This window comes from Boleophthalmus pectinirostris, unplaced genomic scaffold (assembly GCF_026225935.1).
Source record: "Boleophthalmus pectinirostris isolate CB_2022bp ecotype Guang Dong unplaced genomic scaffold, ASM2622593v1 HiC_scaffold_13, whole genome shotgun sequence".
Classification (NCBI taxonomy): Eukaryota; Metazoa; Chordata; class Actinopteri; order Gobiiformes; family Gobiidae; genus Boleophthalmus; species Boleophthalmus pectinirostris.
This window is the reverse complement of record NW_026571036.1, coordinates 15,229,277-15,242,725: the sequence shown is the minus strand read 5'-3', so window position 1 is coordinate 15,242,725 and position 13,449 is coordinate 15,229,277. Positions and strand designations below refer to the sequence as shown.

Genomic DNA, 13,449 nt, shown 5'->3' with positions numbered 1-13,449 from the left:
TACAGTAATGCTCAGATTAGTTACTTTCCTTAAATCAAAGGGATACATTTCAGGAGGTATTAGATCACAAAATTTAGGCTTCAGATAGCACAGAATTAGCAAAAAAAAAAAGAAAAAAGAAAACACATTTCTTGTGGTGAGTGCATGTTCAATTTGTCTTCCAATCTGGGAGAGGAAATGTGAAAACAAATGGTGAAACAAACAAAGCTGTTTTTAATTCTATGTTGAGTTTTTACACTCAAATTTAAATGCAACTTGATGTATACAGTACAACACAATTACAAGTGCAAGTACAATTGTTTCCCAAATACTGGGTCACAACCCTCAGGTGGGTCACAAGAGATTTTTTGGGGGGTCGCCTTGTCAAAATCTGCATGTGCATCTGCATTATACAATTCTTACACATGTTGAAATATTAAGACATGTTTTGTATAATTTCTAATCTTTTTGTAATTATTTTATTCACTATTTTGTTCCAAGATTGCTGTTTCAATTGAATGTTGAAAACAAAAAGAAACGGGCTAAATTTTATGTCCAAATAGGCGACTTCTGTATCTCTTTTATTGCTGGTTCAATTACTGCTTTTCATTGTTTAAAACTTGAGTAATACTAATTGTTCAGAGAGCCACAATCACTCAGTCAACAATAAAATATCCTCATTAATGTTCAATAATGGACAAATCCACCTTTATTTTGTAATTTAAAAATAATGTCTATTGACTTGGGTCGCAAAGGTTTGTCACTTTTAAAATGTGTGTCCCCAGAAATAAAGTTTGGGAACCACTGCAATACAGTACAGTACTGATTCAACCATACTGAAATATGCTACAAAATACATTTTAATGCAAGTATTCAGTATTCTTTAATTAAATACATTTTCAAATTATTCTTCCCATCACTGGTAGTGATATAATAATAGTAGCAGTGATATAATAGTGATGTACCAAGAACCACAGTGGGGCAGCAGGGATTCCAATGCAAACTGTCATGTCCTTAGAGTGTTGGTGACTTTGTCAGTCTATCCCAGGGCAGCTGTGGCTACAATAGTATCTTACAACTACTGAGTATGGAATGAATGAATAATGCATGAAAATGTAAAGCAATTTTGAGCATCTGGAAACGTGCTATATAAGACTAATGTATTATTTATTACAAGGGGTAGTATTTCTTCTCTCCTTCAGTACAGTTTGCCATCTCGCAGTACTTTTATTTGATTACAAAGGGTATCTTCCACATCAACTTCACAAAACCATGAAGCTAGTACTCACAAATACACACTTGTATATCAAACAACTTCTGGCAGAACAGAAATTTCGTCACGGTGCCTCGAACATCAAGAGCAAATAAATATTTCAATAAAAACTTGAAATTGCCTTATGCTTGTGGTGGCTGTACAGTTGGTTACCCAGACAGCGCATGATAAAGTCAGTTTATAAGCCAGCACAGACTCACAGAAAATACCAAATGTGATGTTATGTTTGGATACACAGATGATGAGATGTTATAAAAGGGTGTATGTACAGGGATAGGTGGAGGTATGAGGGCGCAGAGGGGAGGTAAACATGGGCACGCTGTGGAGAGGCCTCGGAGAACAGCATGGAGTCTGTCTCATCAGTTATTACTCAGTATACAAAAACAAGTCCTCACTTTGAAAACCTAATCCCAGGTGAGTACAAACAAAGGACTATGTTTGAAATTGTTATATAAAGGCAATAAGTGCAGCCGTATAGTGTAGCAGTATCGAGTGAGAGGAGGATGGAGTGTGAGACTGACAGGCGGATCGGTGCATCATCGGCAGTGATGCAGTCGCTCTATCGGACCGTTGTGGTGAAGAGGGAGCTGAGCCAAAAGGCAAAGCTCTCGATTTACCGGTTAATGTATGTTCCTCCCCTCACCTATGGCCATGAGCTCTGGGTAATGACCGAAAGGACAAGCTCATGGATACAAGCAGTTTCCTCTGCAGAGTGGCCGGGTGATCCCTTAGAGATAAGATGAGGAACTCAGTCACACGGGAGGGGCTCGGAGTAGAGCCGCTGCTCCTCCACGTCGAGAGGAGTTAGCTGAGGTGGCTCAGGCATCTGTTCTGGATGCTTCCTGGACGTCTCTCTGGAGAGGTGTTCCGGGCATGTCCCACTCGAAGGAGGCCCCGAGGAAGACACAGGACACACTGGAGGAACTATGTCTCTCGGCTGGCCTGGGAATACCTCGGGGTCCCCCTTGAGGACCTGGAGGAAGGGTCTGGGGTGAAGGAAGTCTGGGAGTCTCTGCTTAGACTGCTCCCATGACCTGGTCCAGGATAAGTGGAAGAAAATGGATGGATGGAGTAGTGGTTTCCTTTTCTATTAGGTTTCCTATTATTGTTTTAGTAGTAGTAGTAGTAGTAGTTAAATAGTAATATGGATCTTATCAAGGAGGGATGGAGTAATCTTTTCACTGAAGTATACATTTGGCTTTGGAAAATATCACTACAGAAAGAGTATACTGCAACCTTTTGGAAAAGTATACCTGGATACACTGAATTTGTAGCTATCAATTATTCATCTTGTTAACTTGAAGAAAGAATCCAAATTTTCTACAAGTTAAGACTAAGCTACATTTCAGATATTTATTTACTGTTTAAAGGCCCCATATTACACAAAATTTACTCTTGTGAGCTTTAACCCATGTTATAATGTTGTACCTTATCAAAAACAGACCTGGAGTTGTGTTTTGTTTCATTCACACGTTTGAATAACCTTTTTATTATTTGTCTGTTTACATTTCAAAAGCTCCAATTGCTGCTCCACCATGTGATGTGTGTACGAAGTGCTTTCAAGTTAACAGCTCCATTTACCATTAGTTCAGTAGAGAGCTGAAATCATACAAGTGATTCAACCTCAGGTATGTTCTTGAGGAGGAAGCAACATTATAACATAGATTAGTGAAAAGCGTAATATGGGCCCTTTAATCATATTTGCCTGTATCATACACGACTCCACGCATTTGTAGACTTGTGGCGGTCACTGCTCTCATTAGGATTTCCTTTGGCATTTTTCATCCACTCCTTCACTCCATCAGTAAAGGTGGATTTATGTGTGTGCTGACTCAGCCCCCTCCCTCCCAAATCAAATGTCACCCCATCTCCGCACGCATTAATCACACACACACGCACACACGCCCCGCACACAGACCGGCCAATAGGAGCACACAAAGCCAAAGGTTACGCGTCACTACACCGCTTTAAACAAATGTAAACAAGCCTCAGGAATGTCTTATAAAGTTGTAGTGGAGATTAGCATGCAAATGCCGTTCTGTCTACAAGCTACTCTTTTTAATCACAAACTTGCTCGTACAATGACGACTTTTAGGCCAAAATGAAGAAATTTCTATGTTGATTATGCATGAGAGAAGACAAAAAAGTAATGATAAACAACTGAACAGAAGAATGAGAGAAACTGTTCCAAGATTTCATTTTAGTAACAGAAAATCACATGGGAAGTATAACTCACAAAATTTTAACAGAAAGGTTAAAGACATAAAACGCATCTTTGGAATTTCAGGACCACTTTTTTTTTTAAATCTGTGCAACAACATTCAGTTCTTTTGTATATTAAAATAGGCAATAATATACATAAAAGATAATGTTAAAGGTGCACTGCACAACTCTTCTGGTGGTTTTGACTCCATGGAGTCCATGGAACCTTTGCCTGGAATGTTCCATGGTATGACATTAAAAGTACCATTCTGGCATTTATTCATTACAGGTGTTTCTATTGCTCAAAATACAATTACTTCTGTGACTAGGGGTGACTCTCCACAGATCTGAACTGTAAAGTATAGTGCTGTTAACTGCTTGTCTCCCTTCTGAGAAATACGTTTAATCTATACTGTGGAACATTCTAGACAAATCAATCAACATTTCCATGGAGACAAACAGGTGGTTGACCCTCCACTAGAAATATTATGCAGTGCACCTTTAAATATTTGAATATGTTTAAGGACAACTTTCTATTGTCTTGAAGCATTTTTCAGGCCAACAGTAAAAAAAAAAATCTGAATGAATTTGGACAATAATTTTGTAATAAATAAATAAATGAATAAATATGATGAATCCAATTGAGGTATTCACATGTGATTTATGAGGAACTATTTAACTGCCCACACAGCAAACTTAATACTACTACTCTGTTTTTTTTTTGTTTTTTTTTCGAATGACCTTATAAGAAAAAGTGAGAAAAATAGAAAATCCCTCATGGAGACAGAGCTCAGAAACCTCACTAATGCCATCCATCAGCAGAGAGTGAATCCAGCATTCGATTGGATTCTTTCTCTTCTTAAATGTCAGTCCACCATTTTTCACCCTCTTCATCATCCGCAGCGTCTCATCACAAATATCTTTCACCTGACGTGCTGCGAGTCATCGCCGTAGTTTACTCAGATAAAAGTTCTGTGGAAAAATTATGAAAAGTAAAATGAGTTAGGGTTGACTATTTCTTGTTTGTACATTCACGCATGTATTAAAACTTTGACCATAAGAAAAACTGTCCAGACATCAACGTTAAATGTGCATTATTTTCTCAAGTAAAAGTCCTCTATGTCATGCCATCTGCTTGGGCTTTCTCCATCCATTCCATGAAGATGTTTTTCCTTTGACTTGAATGTTCCACAGTCTGGCATTACACGCATCTATAGTATATTGGACTTATTCGAATGACAGATGTTTTTATTGAATTGAGAAACATGTATTCAGACAGTGAGCAGGATCACCTCTCTGTAGATCTGAGCTGTAACTAGGTCTGATGGCATTACCTGCTTTTCTCCATGGAGATAAATGTGTTTAATGTTATACTGTGGAATATTATAGGCAAAACTGTACTGAGAAAAGGAGGTGGTGAACCCTCACCCAGAACAATCCACATTTACACCCACATTAATCACAGTAGACAAGGATTAGGGTGAGAAATGCAATTTTGAAACACGTTTTTGTTCATTCTCCCTCTGGTCATAGTGCAGGACAAAATAATCACTTGCTGCCTCATTTGCATTTACCCCAAACCCATAACACACTACATATAAAAAGAACATTAGTCTTGCTTAGCGTACACATGTCAATAGTCAAATGTTTACATTTTATTTCTGACATTATATTAGTGACAGTAATACTGTGTTCTTCTCACCAGAGCAGATTTGGCTGAGCTCATTGATTTCTTCGTGGACTTTGAGGAGGAGGAGGTCCTGGAGAATGGCCTGTTGCTCTTCCTCTGCCTCCACTCCCAGCGCCTCCAAGTGATGCTCCTTCAGCCTGAGCAGAGCACGGCCTGCGGCAAATACACACCAGTATACGTCAGTGCACACCAGTACACACCAGTATACACCAATGTACACAAGTATACAACAGCAGTATACACCAGGAGAAAGAGTATTAAGCTTGCCACCCAATTTGAATCAGATTTTGAACATTTCTTCTAGAAGTTTATATAATGAACTGTCGAAAGTTGAGTCATTGAGTTAACGACTCAACTTTCGACAACATTGTGTAGGTGTTATTTGCACTTGTTTTGTCTTAAATATTGATATTAAAGCACTTTGGTCAGCTGAAGCTGTTTAAAATGTGCAATATAAATATACCTGAAATTAACTGAATATATTGTTGTTGAGCCCTTGAGCAATAAACTTTACCCACTTAACTAATATATGAATGATAATTATGGTTATGATTACAGGAGAGACTTAGAACTTCAGCACATGAGTAAGGAGTGGAGAATAACTTTAATTAATCGATTCCAGGCAAGCTTTGAATGTGTTTTTGTGATGTAAAATGTTTGACCTTACCTGATATGGAGTGCTTGATTATGGCCTTGTGCAGTGTGACCATTTGGGTCGGATGCTGCTCCTGAACCCACTCCAGCACCTCCTCCACTGACCAGGAGGACACCAACTTGGACAAACCCATCTCTCCTAGACTCTCAGCAACACACTGTAAAATATTATGCCAGCATCAATACAACAGTTTGTCAAACATAGCTATGGGATGAATATATGGTTGGACGTCACCATTTTAGTAAGTGATCATTGTGGTTACTAAAATGTGCTGCTATAATTTGAAAACAGTCGAGTGTGTAAAACATCTACATTAGAAAACTTTGTCTTTGGATAAAAATGTGCAGCATTATTCCCAAAGACAAAAATCTCTCTCTCTCAAAAAAAAAGAAAAAGCCTTTATGACATTGTGGCTAGTGGCATAAAATACACTCCAGTGCATTTCAGTACAGCATGGCCTTCCTCGAGGTGCACCCAGAGCAGTTTTCTCATGTAAATAAGCACCCCTCTACAACTGAGCACCTGTTTAAAATCTTTTAAAATCCATTATTTAGAAATGTATTTACCCACACAGCGGGCTTTTTATTCTTATCACGTTTCATTATTGCATATTTTAATGGAAAATAACCCCATATCATCATCTTATTTTGCTGACTGTAATAAATACAATTAATTACAGTTCAACAAAACATTCTATATTTCATAACATAATGTATGCTGCGACTCAAATTAATTAACTAGGATCCAAAATCATTATATATTTATTCTAGGATATGACTGAGGATATATAGTAGTAGTAAATCTGTTTGTGCAGATGTTAATGCTTCTATTGTAACTGAGAGAAAGTTATACAGAACTCAGCCTTTCTTTCTCCGGGCGCCAACCTACATTATTAACCTTTCTGACAGTTTGACAATTGTAATGATTGTTTAACACACATTTCCTGCTTCCAAATAAGTCCTCAACTCTTAGAAAGGTGAGTCCAACCAGCAAACTTAAAGAGGTCAAAATAAGTTGGATAAAAAAGGTTGATTTGGCCAGTCTCCTCTCCCTCCATCCTCCAGGGCGGTGCCGCTATAGGGCGAGCGGCGTTAAACTGTTGATGTGACCTTTTCAGCGGGCCAGTCCAGTTATTGGGTTATAAATATAGGAATGTAATTTCCTGTGTTAATTAAGGGGGGGCTTCTGATTGGCTGGGGCAGTAACAAGGTCCCAATAGAGTAATTGACATACACCGATGGAGACCTTTCTGTCGAGGAGAGAAGTTAGAGGCAAAAACACAAAGAAAATCCCATGGCTGTCTGCATGGCTTATTGCTGACCTACTGCTAACTTGATTTAATAAAAAAGTCGGGCAATATCTGCTGCTTGCCGTGGATGGTGGAATAACACATGATGTAAAGTTGGTGAGTGGTGAGAACACTGGTCTCATCACATTGACTATGAAATAGGCCTATTTTTCTGTGTATGAGGGATCATTGTAAAAGTAAAAATACCTTTACTCCTACTTGAATAATATATTTTACAGTAATAGTACTCTTGCTCTGAGGAAAAGTCTTGATTACTCTTCTCACTTTGAGTAAATCTACAAGTGACCAATGTTTCAATTAAAATGACATTAACTTTTGTATTTCTTACATTGCTCCTTCAGGTATGGTTCAGATTTAACTTAAAATTTTGCAGCTTATCGTTTAAAAACACCAGATTTTGTGCATTCTTTATGTTTTGTTCTTCCCCTTATATTAACTTTAACTTATAAATCAGAAGCTACATACAGACAGGACCAGTATCAAAAATCGGATATCAGATAATCAGATAAGTATCAAAACTAGATACTCATTTAATCTTGAGCTGTATCAAAATAAGTATAAGATCACAGATAATGGTAATGTAAAAGAAAGTAGGTTTAATGTTGAAAATTGCATTCTAAGAAAGAGTGTTTTTAATTATCATTGTGGTATCGAAATCAGTATTGAGTATTAAGCGTATTCCTTAGTATCAAAATCGAGTTTGAAATTTCAATATCATGACTTGAGTAATTTACTGGACCACTACTTTGTACTTCTGCTTGAGTTTGATTATTTTGAAGAAACAGTTGTCTTACATAAGTCATATTTTTGGCTATTCTATTCATATCTGATGAAATATACATATGTAATACAAAAAAATCCATGAATTTCATGTTCATACAGGTCTAAACTTGCTACTACTATTAGCAAGTTTAATATCTAAATTAAAAAATAATAAAAATACTAAATTACATTACAAATACATTTAATTTAGCATTTCATTCTACACTAGTAAGCAAGTAAAAGATTGTAGCCATTATATGTTATTACAGATTGTTACAGGCTGGTGTGTAGAGTAAAATCAATAATCCTACATTTATATAATAATAATTTTATCTCATCTAAATAAATCTATATGTGGAGAGCATTGGCTGAACCGAGCTGACCCATGACTTGTAAAGAAAACTCATATGCAGTAAGAAAAGTAATAGAATTTATATTTTTGCGTGTCTCGCTCAATCTGAAGTTTTACGGCCGTCGGTAAAAGCGGTGAAATGGCTGTAAACCTTGGCCCAGTGTCTCACAGCATAGTAAAAGTAAGACAAAGTATATGTGGTTCAGCTGCTTTATAGAGCTCCGGGGCAGGAGTCGAACTGTGTGGGCAGCAATCTTTGTTTAGCCTGACAAGTTGATTCTCAGGCTCCAGAACTGTGGAAATAGAAACATGGAATACTATCTGTGTCAATTCAGATACTTCAAAAAACTCAAACGGGTAGACAAAGCAGACAGATCCGCTTTTACACAAGTTAATTGCAACAACCAGTGCACAATTACCAAAGCCTGTGGTAGCAACATACTCCACCCATTTTGTCAAGATGCTTCCCATCACTTTTAAATGACCAGAAGCTACATTGAGGTTCTGCATTCAGTGAACTTTTAGTTTCATACAGAACAATAAATGTTTATTTAATTATAAGGTCACATTTATTCATAAAAGAAGTGCTGATACCTTGTCAAATTATTAACTAGTTTTGATTAGTTCAGTTCAAGTTCATGTTAGATGCTATAATTATGTGTATGATTCTGCGAAATAAGTCATGATTTGATTTAAACAAATAAAAACAAGGTTTCTATTGGGTGTTATGATGTGATGATGCTTACTGACACTGACATTGTTTGGAGGGGATGCAGTGTAAAAAGTTTATAGGCTATGCTTTGTAGTAGGGATATAGCACCATCTTGTGGCCGCGTTCATAATTGCAAGGTGGCTTATTTTTGAAGTTTGGACCAGGGCATTAGGTCTGCTTTAATCTGGTTTAACCTCATGAAAGGAAACATTGTCCACACAGCCATACAGTGACTTTTATAATATTAGCTGTACAGAATGATTAAAGCAGGAGATGTTAAGTAACGGCATGGTTCTATGTCAACGCCCTACGCAGTCCTTACATACTGTACCACACCAGTCCATACTGGGCCAGGTAAAATGCTGTATTAAAGAAGAATCCTAAAACAACCGCACTATTACAAAAGACACAATAAGTGACAGATGCCAGCAGTTATGCCTTGTACAAGTTTAAGCGTAACGTAATCTAATAAAAAGTTCTTTACCTGAGAAGAGGAGTTGAGCACATTCCTGACACAAGCCCCGCCCACAAACAAGAACAACTTCCTTAGTCGAGTTTGGTGCCTTCAGGTGCTGTAAGAAATTCCAACCGCTCTTGGGGCGTTTAATTAATAGTATATTAAATATTATATTGCTTTTAAAATAAAACAAACTAAAAACATTTGTATGGAAGAAAAATATATGAGCAAAGGAGAGAATAAATTTGCCTAGGTTACAATAAAGCTTAAAAGATATGAAGCCTTCATAAATATAAGCTTCATTATGTTTTCCTCAAATATAGAACAGGACACAGATTGGTACAAGGCAGGCTAATGTACAAATGCCTTGTCTGTCGTTGCAATGGTGACCAGTAGGCCGCGCGAGAGCACAGCTTTACATCATAGGGCCGTAGATGTGTCCAAACCTCTCCACATGGCTTGGAGGCATGGTGGTGGAGGTTGTGCTGCACAGACAGGACCGGGGCAGGGCGAGTCTCAGCTGGAGCTGGAGACGGTCACGTGACGCTGATGTTGTGGGTATAAAAAGGCTCACATCAACGCATGGTTCACAGTCAGTGCTGCAAACACAGAGGTGGTCTGTGCATGTGTGAATGTAAACTTCATGAACAAGAGCGGAGCCGGCGACAGAGGCAACTTTCTGTGAGAAACATGTCCAACGTGGAGCTGTGATAGGCATCTGAGCTAACAGCACACTACAGCTGACACGGTGAGAACCTGTTTAAAAGGTGAAACCATGTTTTTATCCATGCTTTGTTATTTTGTTTCACATTTGCATGTTTAAAGCTAAGATTATATAAATTTACAACTTGAAATGTTCTTCTCCAAATCAACCACAGACTATATATGACATTGGCAAATATTAGATTATTTAGAATAGTTTGTGATTCAGAGTTATTACATTTCTGTCACTTCCTCATGATTGTAAGCTCATCTCTGGCTTGGTGGTACTATATGGCACTGTGTGGGATGATGTCTTCAGTGATCCAAATAATAACACTTCACTTCACCAGTTTAATTGTCCTGCTCACTTGGGGCCTACTATGAACTGTTAGAAATTGTATTATATCATAACAATGATAGCAAGATCTAGCATAAAAAGTCCATGAGCTCCATGATGACCTGGAATGATCTGTATTGGCTTTTAAACAATGGGACAAATGTATGCAAACAAAAATAAATAAATAAATGAATAATTAGAAAGCCAAATTAATCAACATTCCTCTGGACTGTCTGCCCTGTTTGACCCCCGCTTGTGCTCGATTAAACCTGGAGACCTCTCTGACCCTCATCACAAAGACTGCCTCATCCAACAGACCCCATACAGTCTCTGAGCTCTGCCTGCGCTCTGTGAAAAATACCAGTGTTCTGCTGGACAGAACCAGACAGTTTGTTGTGACATGTGTGGTCTCATAATCAGATAACAACAAAGGCATTAACAGTCGGCCTATAAGAAGCATATTGCTGTAATCTCTCTGACAGGAAACTTGTGGATGACAGGAGCAGATATGTGTGTATCGTGTGGCTTTGTTTTTGTGCGCTCATGTGTGAAGTTGCCCTGCCTTTAATAAGCAGAGAAATGGGTTAATGTAGCTCATGGGTGAATGGAGTGGGGTACGTTCAAACGCGTCTATAAAATGAGATCCTCCACCATTCATCTCCAAGCGATTTCAGATTTTCACATTTTTCTCATTTTTCTCATCTGTTTTCAATGATAATATTCCACTTCCAGTTGTCTGATATCCCACCTGCTTATCTCGATGGAGAGGAGATGCTATTGCTTTGCCTGGAATGTTCCACAATATGAGATCCACAGAAAAAATCAGATGGTTCACCAGGCCAAGTTACAGGTCAGGTCTGTGGAAAGGTACCCTCGCTCCCAGTTTAAAGGTGTTTTTTTTTTTTGTTTTTTTTTGTTTGCTTTTTGTTTTTGTTTTCTTGGGGTATTGGAGCACTAGCAACAACTGAATACATGAAAGATGTGTTATTGCCATACTGTGGAATATTCCAGGCAAGGTAATAACATCTCCATTGAAACAAGAAGTGTCAAGTTTTCTGCCAAACAGTTACATCGTGCTTGTTTAAATTAAGAGAATGGAGTAATGTGTAATTACTAAATATGTCCAGTGTTAGTAATTTTCACTCAGTTTTTGATAGGGGTGTGCAAAAATATCGGAATATCGATATATTGTATCGTTTAATGTGATGATACGGTATCGATATCGTGGGCTGCCGTATCGATTTATCGTCAAGAGTATTTTTAGGTGTGTTTTACTAAATTATTATGTTACAGTGCTACATTTTTGTTGCTTGTGGAGTGAAAGGAAACTCATTTATGCGACACATTTGACATTTTTACTGTTTTGAGGATTAAAATGTTTGTGTTTCATATGAACTTTTCACAAGAAGTGATTTAACAAAGGCTTTTAGTATCAGAGCCACAATTTAGCCTTTATTTTTTATTGAACCGTATCGAATCGATTTTAAATATATCATATCGAATTGAAAGAGCACTGTATCGAGATATATATCATATCGTGGCCTGTGTATCGAGGTATGTATCATATCGGCAACTCCTTAATGATACCCAGCCCTAGTTTTTGATCTGAGCTGATCTTGGCACAGCATTTGTAACCTAAATGTTGGTGGTTAAATCTCTGCTCTCACCACTGCTATTGATCTGTTGTTTTGTCCTTGAGCAAGACAGCCCTTGATGTTGATAAATAGGCCCACTAGTGTATGAATTTGTATGAACGATACCTGTATGGCTAAGACGTTCTTGTAGAATTAGAACTAACTAATAATAAAGGTAAATAATTTGAGTTTATGTGATATCAGAGGTTGTTTCTGATATGATAAAAAGGCTATCCAAATAAGACTTGACTATTTGAGTTTGAGGAAACTGCCAGGTTGTATATATTGGAGACTAGTTAGACGGTGTAGAAGCCTGCATGATTTGTCCCTGAATTACGTTGACCATGTTGCAGTGGGACTCTCTGGTTAACACAGCCTTGTACAGGGGGCAGCAGACAGACCACCCGTGTTGGCTCCTCTGTGACCTGCAGACAATCGCATGGTGGAACGAGGGCCCAATCTGGCAATGCGACAAACCATGACAAGATAATTACTTCCTCTCTCGCTTTCTCCCAAGGAAGCTCTGTCTGTCATTGAGATTGTGTATGGGAAGTCCACCTTGAACAGTATTGCAGTGTGTGTATGAACCTCTTGAGAAAAGGGTTCAAGTCAGCTATGTGTGTATGTTATGTTACAAAGATACAATGAAAGCTTATTTAAATTTTTACATTTTTTTATTGCTCATGCTGTTATTTTGTTGGCATCAACCTAAAGAGAACAACAACAAAAAGTTGGACATTTAACATAAATACATATTCCAACTATTATTTGCCTTGTTTTTGCTGCATGAACAAAAGGAACAGGAAGAAGATAAATCTTATAAACCCTGCTTGGGGATATGACAAAAAATATATTAAAATTATCTAATTAAAAACTAATAAAAATAGCTTTCCATATTAATTTCCTGAACACAAATGATATAGACTTCATCATTGCCATAAACACTGTTCCAGACCACATACTTTTACTGACTGAAGCTTGGCTGTAGACTTCGATAAATCAGCCCCAAGATGATCACTGGAGATTAAAAATGACTGAATCTCTCAGAGTTACAATATGATTAATTAGTAGCACCCTAATTAGATTTTATTTAAATAACCAATATTACACTATTTTCTGATCTATGTTATAATGTTGTTTCCTCATCAAAAACATACCTGGAGTTTTGTTTCATTCACACATGTTTAATAAACCCTGCAACAGAGGTGGTGAAGTCTTTGACCTCAAGTCCGGGTCAAGTCCCAAGTCAAATACAGGCAAGTCCAAGTTGAGTCTCGAGTCACTGGCCCATAAGTCCAAGTCCAAGTCGTCTGCTTTGAGCTTCAAGTCATTTCAAGCCTTTAAACCAAAGTACCAAATATATCTTATATTTTTGCAATTTATAT

General features: G+C 37.6%; 2 protein-coding genes across 3 annotated transcripts in view; one reads left to right on the top strand and one right to left on the bottom strand.

Moving 5' to 3' along the window:
• Positions 1–3,432: 3,432 nt before the first annotated feature.
• LOC110156801 (sterile alpha motif domain-containing protein 12-like) lies at positions 3,433–9,463 on the bottom strand. The gene is made up of 4 exons (XM_020921031.2): positions 9,419–9,463; positions 5,812–5,956; positions 5,157–5,297; positions 3,433–4,426 (listed from the first exon to the last, which is right to left on the bottom strand). The coding sequence occupies exons 2-4, from the start codon at positions 5,930–5,932 to the stop codon at positions 4,410–4,412; spliced, it is 279 nt and encodes a 92-aa protein (XP_020776690.1). The 5' UTR covers positions 5,933–5,956; positions 9,419–9,463; the 3' UTR covers positions 3,433–4,409.
• Positions 9,464–9,999: 536 nt separating this feature from the next.
• Positions 10,000–13,449, top strand: part of scara5 (scavenger receptor class A, member 5 (putative)) — a 77,872-nt gene continuing 74,422 nt past the window's right edge. The window contains exon 1 of one of the 2 annotated variants that reach the window (XM_055149805.1): positions 10,000–10,139. The gene's annotated coding sequence lies outside the window, so the exon portion shown is untranslated. Of the gene's footprint in view, positions 10,159–13,449 lie in introns of both variants that reach the window. The other variant, XM_020918218.2, reaches the window with a different exon arrangement.